At 39.1% G+C, this 9,993-nt stretch overlaps 1 protein-coding gene across 1 annotated transcript in view; it reads left to right on the forward strand.

Annotated features, from left to right (window-relative positions):
* WIPI2 (WD repeat domain, phosphoinositide interacting 2) overlaps nt 1-9,599 on the forward strand; it is a 95,677-nt gene extending 86,078 nt beyond the window's left edge. The window contains exons 11-12 of the mRNA XM_053694525.1: nt 292-422; nt 8,955-9,599. Of these exons, the coding sequence (XP_053550500.1) occupies nt 292-422; nt 8,955-9,067 (244 nt within the window). The 3' untranslated portion in view covers nt 9,068-9,599. The remainder of the gene's footprint in view (nt 1-291; nt 423-8,954) is intronic.
* Nucleotides 9,600-9,993: the final 394 nt, after the last annotated feature.

Here is a 9,993-nt window from a genome sequence, read left to right on the forward strand (position 1 = left end):
AGAAAAACAAATGTCAACTTAAATACAATATACAGTGTCACCTGCAAACATAGTCTTAGTAAGTGATACCAATATCTACCGCCATTAATAGAAACTCCTCAGAAAACAGCCATGTGCTGCTATATTTCCCTATCTCAAAAGTGATATAAACAACATTTAAATTGTGCTCATCATGCAGTGACAATAATGGTTTTGTTTTTTATTGTAGCTGCTGCTGTCTCGCCCTTTTCCTTATATTTTTATTTCCAGTAACCATCTGTTCGGTGTTCTTTTTCTGCCTCCTATCTCTAGGTTAGACGGCAGTTTGGAACCTGCCAATGAAATACTAGAGTCTGCATCACATGACCGACCATTAGTAACTCAGACATACAGTGCTGCAGTGCCGAAAGGTTCTTACCCATCCTCATCCCCAACAAGACATGGTAAGTGTGAATCACTGGAGAGGATTGTGTCTGGGTGGGTGTGTGTGTCTGGGTGGGTGTGTATACAGTAAGGTGCAGGGTCACAGTGTCACATTATATAGTAAGGTGCAGGATTACAGTGTCACATAATACAGTAAGGTGCAGGATTACAGTGTCACATTATACTGTATGGTGCAGGATTACAGTGTCACATTATACTGTATGGTGCAGGATTACAGTGTCACATTATACATTATGGTGCAGGATTACAGTGTCACATTATACAGTATGGTGCAGGATTACAGTGTCACATTATACAGTATGGTGCAGGATTACAGTGTCACATTATACAGTATGGTGCAGGATTACAGTGTCACATTATACTGTATGGTGCAGGATTACAGTGTCACATTATACTATATGGTGCAGGATTACAGTATCACATTATACAGTATGGTGCAGGATTACAGTGTCACATTATACAGTATGGTGCAGGATTACAGTGTCACATTATACAGTATGGTGCAGGATTACAGTGTCACATTATACATTATGGTGCAGGATTACAGTGTCACATTATACTGTATGGTGTAGGATTACAGTGTCACATTATACAGTATGGTGCAGGATTACAGTGTCACATTATACTATATGGTGCAGGATTACAGTATCACATTATACAGTATGGTGCAGGATTACAGTGTCACATTATACAGTATGGTGCAGGATTACAGTGTCACATTATACAGTATGGTGCAGGATTACAGTGTCACATTATACAGTATGGTGCAGGATTACAGTGTCACATTATACAGTATGGTGCAGGATTACAGTGTCACATTATACTATATGGTGCAGGATTACAGTATCACATTATACAGTATGGTGCAGGATTACAGTGTCACATTATACAGTATGGTGCAGGATTACAGTGTCACATTATACAGTATGGTGCAGGATTACAGTGTCACATTATACAGTATGGTGCAGGATTACAGTGTCACATTATACATTATGGTGCAGGATTACAGTGTCACATTATACTGTATGGTGCAGGATTACAGTGTCACATTATACAGTATGGTGCAGGATTACAGTGTCACATTATACTATATGGTGCAGGATTACAGTATCACATTATACAGTATGGTGCAGGATTACAGTGTCACATTATACAGTATGGTGTAGGATTACAGTGTCACATTATACTGTATGGTGTAGGATTACAGTGTCACATTATACATTATGGTGCAGGATTACAGGGTCACATTATACTGTATGGTGCAGGATTACAGTGTCACATTATACAGTAAGATGCAGGATTACAGTGTCACATTATACATTATGGTGCAGGATTACAGGGTCACATTATACTGTATGGTGCAGGATTACAGGGTCACATTATACAGTATGGTGCAGGATTACAGGGTCACATTATACTGTATGGTGCAGGATTACAGGGTCACATTATACAGTATGGTGCAGGATTACAGGGTCACATTATACTGTATGGTGCAGGATTACAGTGTCACATTATACAGTATGGTGCAGGATTACAGTGTCACATTATACAGTATGGTGCAGGATTACAGGGTCACATTATACTGTATGGTGCAGGATTACAGGGTCACATTATACAGTAAGGTGCAGGATTACAGTGTCACATTATACTGTATGGTGCAGGATTACAGTGTCACATTATACAGTAAGATGCAGGATTACAGTGTCACATTATACATTATGGTGTAGGATTACAGTGTCACATTATACATTATGGTGCAGGATTACAGTGTCACATTATACAGTATGGTGCAGGATTACAGTGTCACATTATACTGTATGGTGCAGGATTACAGGGTCACATTATACTGTATGGTGCAGGATTACAGTGTCACATTATACAGTATGGTGCAGGATTACAGGGTCACATTATACTGTATGGTGCAGGATTACAGTGTCACATTATACTGTATGGTGCAGGATTACAGGGTCACATTATACTATATGGTGCAGGATTACAGTGTCACATTATACTGTATGGTGCAGGATTACAGTGTCACATTATACTGTATGGTGCAGGATTACAGTGTCACATTATACAGTAAGGTGCAGGATTACAGGGTCACATTATACAGTATGGTGCAGGATTACAGTGTCACATTATACTGTATGGTGCAGGATTACAGTGTCACATTATACTATATGGTGCAGGATTACAGTGTCACATTATACTGTATGGTGCAGGATTACAGTGTCACATTATACAGTATGGTGCAGGATTACAGTGTCACATTATACAGTATGGTGCAGGATTACAGTGTCACATTATACTGTATGGTGCAGGATTACAGTGTCACATTATACATTATGGTGCAGGATTACAGTGTCACATTATACTGTATGGTGCAGGATTACAGGGTCACATACAGCATGGTGCAGGATTACAGGGTCACATTATACAGCATGGTGCAGGATTACAGTGTCACATTATACAGTATGGTGCAGGATTACAGTGTCACATTATACTGTATGGTGCAGGATTACAGGGTCACATTATACAGTATGGTGCAGGATTACAGTGTCACATTATACAGTAAGGTGCAGGATTACAGGGTCACATTATACAGTATGGTGCAGGATTACAGTGTCACATTATACTGTATGGTGCAGGATTACAGTGTCACATTATACAGCATGGTGCAGGATTACAGTGTCACATTATACAGTATGGTGCAGGATTACAGTGTCACATTATACTGTATGGTGCAGGATTACAGGGTCACATACTGTATGGTGCAGGATTACAGTGTCACATTATACAGTATGGTGCAGGATTACAGGGTCACATACTGTATGGTGCAGGATTACAGTGTCACATTATACAGTAAGGTGCAGGATTACAGTGTCACATTATACAGTAAAGTGCAGGATTACAGTGTCACATTATACAGTATGGTGCAGGATTACAGGGTCACATTATACAGTATGGTGCAGGATTACAGTGTCACATTATACTGTATGGTGCAGGATTACAGTGTCACATTATACTGTAAGGTGCAGGATTACAGTGTCACATTATACAGTAAGGTGCAGGATTACAGTGTCACATTATACTGTATGGTGCAGGATTACAGTGTCACATTATACATTATGGTGCAGGATTACAGTGTCACATTATACTGTATGGTGCAGGATTACAGGGTCACATACAGCATGGTGCAGGATTACAGGGTCACATTATACAGCATGGTGCAGGATTACAGTGTCACATTATACAGTATGGTGCAGGATTACAGGGTCACATTATACTGTATGGTGCAGGATTACAGTGTCACATTATACTGTATGGTGCAGGATTACAGTGTCACATTATACAGTATGGTGCAGGATTACAGGGTCACATTATACTGTATGGTGCAGGATTACAGTGTCACATTATACAGTAAGGTGCAGGATTACAGTGTCACATTATACAGTAAGGTGCAGGATTACAGTGTCACATTATACAGTATGGTGCAGGATTACAGTGTCACATTATACATTATGGTGCAGGATTACAGTGTCACATTATACAGTAAGGTGCAGGATTACAGTGTCACATTATACTATATGGTGCAGAATTACAGTGTCACATTATACATTATGGTGCAGAATTACAGTGTCACATTATACATTATGGTGCAGGATTAGTGTCACATTATACAGTATGGTGCAGGATTACAGTGTCACATTATACAGTATGGTGCAGGATTACAGTGTCACATTATACATTATGGTGCAGAATTACAGTGTCACATTATACATTATGGTGCAGGATTACAGTGTCACATTATACAGTATGGTGCAGGATTACAGTGTCACATTATACAGTATGGTGCAGGATTACAGTGTCACATTATACTGTATGGTGCAGGATTACAGTGTCACATTATACAGTAAGGTGCAGGATTACAGTGTCACATTATACTATATGGTGCAGGATTACAGGGTCACATTATACTGTAAGGTGCAGGATTACAGTGTCACATTATACAGTAAGGTGCAGGATTACAGTGTCACATTATACAGTAAGGTGCAGGATTACAGTGTCACATTATACAGTAAGGTGCAGGATTACAGTGTCACATTATACAGTATGGTGCAGGATTACAGTGTCACATTATACAGTAAGGTGCAGGATTACAGTGTCACATTATACTATATGGTGCAGGATTACAGTGTCACATTATACAGTATGGTGCAGGATTACAGTGTCACATTATACAGTATGGTGCAGGATTACAGTGTCACATTATACAGTATGGTGCAGGATTACAGTGTCACATTATACTGTATGGTGCAGGATTACAGTGTCACATTATACAGTATGGTGCAGGATTACAGTGTCACATTATACAGTATGGTGCAGGATTACAGTGTCACATTATACAGTATGGTGCAGGATTACAGTGTCACATTATACAGTATGGTGCAGGATTACAGTGTCACATTATACAGTATGGTGCAGGATTACAGTGTCACATTATACTGTATGGTGCAGGATTACAGTGTCACATTATACTATATGGTGCAGGATTACAGTATCACATTATACAGTATGGTGCAGGATTACAGTGTCACATTATACAGTATGGTGCAGGATTACAGTGTCACATTATACAGTATGGTGCAGGATTACAGTGTCACATTATACAGTATGGTGCAGGATTACAGTGTCACATTATACATTATGGTGCAGGATTACAGTGTCACATTATACTGTATGGTGTAGGATTACAGTGTCACATTATACAGTAAGGTGCAGGATTACAGTATCACATTATACTGTATGGTGCAGGATTACAGGGTCACATTATACTGTATGGTGCAGGATTACAGTGTCACATTATACAGTATGGTGCAGGATTACAGTGTCACATTATACATTATGGTGCAGGATTACAGTGTCACATTATACTGTATGGTGTAGGATTACAGTGTCACATTATACAGTAAGGTGCAGGATTACAGTGTCACATTATACTGTATGGTGCAGGATTACAGGGTCACATTATACTATATGGTGCAGGATTACAGGGTCACATTATACTGTATGGTGCAGGATTACAGTGTCACATTATACTGTATGGTGCAGGATTACAGGGTCACATTATACTATATGGTGCAGGATTACAGTGTCACATTATACAGTATGGTGCAGGATTACAGTATCACATTATACAGTATGGTGCAGGATTACAGTGTCACATTATACTGTATGGTGCAGGATTACAGTGTCACATTATACAGTATGGTGCAGGATTACAGTGTCACATTATACTATATGGTGCAGGATTACAGTGTCACATTATACAGTATGGTGCAGGATTACAGTGTCACATTATACTGTATGGTGCAGGATTACAGTGTCACATTATACAGTAAGGTGCAGGATTACAGTGTCACATTATACTGTATGGTGCAGGATTACAGTGTCACATTATACTGTATGGTGCAGGATTACAGTGTCACATTATACAGTAAGGTGTAGGATTACAGTGTCACATTATACTATATGGTGCAGGATTACAGTGTCACATTATACTATATGGTGCAGGATTACAGGGTCACATTATACAGTAAGGTGTAGGATTACAGTGTCACATTATACTATATGGTGCAGGATTACAGTGTCACATTATACAGTAAGGTGTAGGATTACAGTGTCACATTATACTGTATGGTGCAGGATTACAGTGTCACATTATACTGTATGGTGCAGGATTACAGTGTCACATTATACAGTAAGGTGCAGGATTACAGTGTCACATTATACTGTATGGTGCAGGATTACAGTGTCACATTATACAGTATGGTGCAGGATTACAGTGTCACATTATACAGTATGGTGTAGGATTACAGTGTCACATTATACTGTATGGTGCAGGATTACAGTGTCACATTATACTGTATGGTGCAGGATTACAGTGTCACATTATACTATATGGTGCAGGATTACAGTGTCACATTATACTATATGGTGCAGGATTACAGTGTCACATTATACTATATGGTGCAGGATTACAGTATCACATTATACTATATGGTGCAGGATTACAGTATCACATTATACAGTATGGTGCAGGATTACAGTGTCACATTATACAGTAAGGTGCAGGATTACAGTGTCACATTATACAGTATGGTGCAGGATTACAGTATCACATTATACAGTATGGTGCAGGATTACAGTGTCACATTATACAGTATGGTGCAGGATTACAGTATCACATTATACAGTATGGTGCAGGATTACAGTGTCACATTATACTGTATGGTGCAGGATTACAGGGTCACATTATACAGTAAGGTGCAGGATTACAGTGTCACATTATACAGTATGGTGCAGGATTACAGGGTCACATTATACTATATGGTGCAGGATTACAGGGTCACATTATACTGTATGGTGCAGGATTACAGGGTCACATTATACTGTATGGTGCAGGATTACAGTGTCACATTATACTGTATGGTGCAGGATTACAGTGTCACATTATACAGTATGGTGCAGGATTACAGTATCACATTATACAGTATGGTGCAGGATTACAGTGTCACATTATACAGTATGGTGCAGGATTACAGTGTCACATTATACTGTATGGTGCAGGATTACAGTGTCACATTATACTATATGGTGCAGGATTACAGGGTCACATTATACTGTAAGGTGCAGGATTACAGGGTCACATTATACAGTAAGGTGCAGGATTACAGGGTCACATTATACAGTAAGGTGCAGGATTACAGTGTCACATTATACAGTAAGGTGCAGGATTACAGTGTCACATTATACAGTAAGGTGCAGGATTACAGTGTCACATTATACAGTATGGTGCAGGATTACAGTGTCACATTATACAGTAAGGTGCAGGATTACAGTGTCACATTATACTATATGGTGCAGGATTACAGGGTCACATTATACTGTATGGTGCAGGATTACAGTGTCACATTATACAGTAAGATGCAGGATTACAGTGTCACATTATACATTATGGTGCAGGATTACAGTGTCACATTATACTGTATGGTGCAGGATTACAGTGTCACATTATACAGTATGGTGCAGGATTACAGTGTCACATTATACTGTATGGTGCAGGATTACAGTGTCACATTATACAGTAAGGTGCAGGATTACAGTGTCACATTATACTGTATGGTGCAGGATTACAGTGTCACATTATACTGTATGGTGCAGGATTACAGTGTCACATTATACAGTAAGGTGCAGGATTACAGTATCACATTATACAGTAAGGTGCAGGATTACAGTGTCACATTATACAGTAAGGTGCAGGATTACAGTGTCACATTATACAGTAAAGTGCAGGATTACAGGGTCACATTATACAGTAAGGTGCAGGATTACAGTCTCACATTATACTGTATGGTGCAGGATTACAGTGTCACATTATACAGTAAGGTGCAGGATTACAGTATCACATTATACATTATGGTGCAGGATTACAGTGTCACATTATACAGTATGGTGCAGGATTACAGTGTCACATTATACAGTAAGGTGCAGGATTACAGTGTCACATTATACAGTAAGGTGCAGGATTACAGTGTCACATTATACTGTATGGTGCAGGATTACAGTGTCACATTATACAGTAAGGTGCAGGATTACAGTCTCACATTATACTGTATGGTGCAGGATTACAGTGTCACATTATACAGTAAGGTGCAGGATTACAGTATCACATTATACAGTATGGTGCAGGATTACAGTGTCACATTATACAGTATGGTGCAGGATTACAGTGTCACATTATACTGTATGGTGCAGGATTACAGTGTCACATTATACAGTATGGTGCAGGATTACAGTGTCACATTATACAGTATGGTGCAGGATTACAGTATCACATTATACTGTATGGTGCAGGATTACAGTGTCACATTATACAGTATGGTGCAGGATTACAGTGTCACATTATACTGTATGGTGCAGGATTACAGTATCACATTATACAGTAAGGTGCAGGATTACAGTGTCACATTATACAGTAAGGTGCAGGATTACAGTGTCACATTATACAGTAAAGTGCAGGATTACAGGGTCACATTATACAGTAAGGTGCAGGATTACAGTCTCACATTATACTGTATGGTGCAGGATTACAGTGTCACATTATACAGTAAGGTGCAGGATTACAGTGTCACATTATACAGTAAGATGCAGGATTACAGTGTCACATTATACAGTATGGTGCAGGATTACAGTGTCACATTATACTATATGGTGCAGGATTACAGTATCACATTATACAGTATGGTGCAGGATTACAGTGTCACATTATACAGTAAGGTGCAGGATTACAGTGTCACATTATACAGCATCCATGCACTTTTGAGGATATGGGTGTTTACTGACCAGCTGAATAGTCCCACTGTGTCAGTGCGGTGTAACTACTCATGAATATAATAAAAATAGCTATAACAAAAATGGCATTGCCTGTTGGTTGATGCGTTTCTTGTCTTTTTTCCTTGTTTGTTCAGCGTATTCTGATGACCTGGGAGCAGCAGGAGGAACCTGTCTGGATGAGGAGACAAATGCCCTCCGTCTTGATGAAGATAGCGAGAACCCACCCATGATCTTGCGGACTGACTGACTTGCGTGAGCTCTCTCTCAATCACTTGGAACGTGAACTTTTGTGTTTGCTGCTATGAACTTGGACAGCATTGGGGAGGATTCAGAGACTCTCACAAAGTTTTCAGGCTGTTAGCTGTAATTTCTTTCAAATCTACATGGAAATTATACATATATATATTCACTTCAGTGGCTTTTAAATCTTGCTTACCAATTTTAGTTGTAATATTTGTTGCCAAACTGTGCTTTGAGCTCCCGCTTTGCATGTTCGTGTGCCAAGCAAGCCTTGGAACTATAGAAGCCACAAACTAATCCAAAAAATGGGTTCTTTTTTATAGTCTGTGTATATATTGAGCAAGAAATAAGGCCCTGGAAGAGTTTATGGCGTTTACCTCATGGTAGAATTGCAGGCCTCGGACAGTTGTAATGGGTCAGAAAGGCCTTGTACAATGGTCATAGTGTGTCCTGAAACTCTTGTTTCTTCCTTTGTCCTTCTCACTTATACTTTCGTCTTTACTGGACCATTTGGCTAATAAAATTCAATCTGAATGGAACATGTTTGTCTAACTCTATAAATGGGTTGTGTCCTGATGTATTTTTGGTTATTGAAGATGTTGTTGGTTTGAGAGAAATGCTGCATGCAGGCTCATGTAAGCTGGTATTAGAGTATAAAGCTTTTATAGCATTTTAATTGAAATGATTTTTATTGCAAAAACATATACACGGTATATCACATCTTTCACATTTTTCATATACATATCTACATCTCCATTTTCTGAAAAATGTCTCTGAAAAATGTCTCTCAGATAGAAGTCTCTGATGCTTTTTATGGGTCCACTATCAGAGTTTGAAGAAAGCAAAGTTCCTCAGTGGAGTAGTTGATGGTTGGGTAGTCAGATCTGTAGGTTCTAATAGTTAGTGTGATTATACCTGCGCTCCACATTAGCA

This window comes from Bombina bombina, chromosome 11 (assembly GCF_027579735.1).
Source record: "Bombina bombina isolate aBomBom1 chromosome 11, aBomBom1.pri, whole genome shotgun sequence".
Taxonomy (NCBI): domain Eukaryota; kingdom Metazoa; phylum Chordata; class Amphibia; order Anura; family Bombinatoridae; genus Bombina; species Bombina bombina.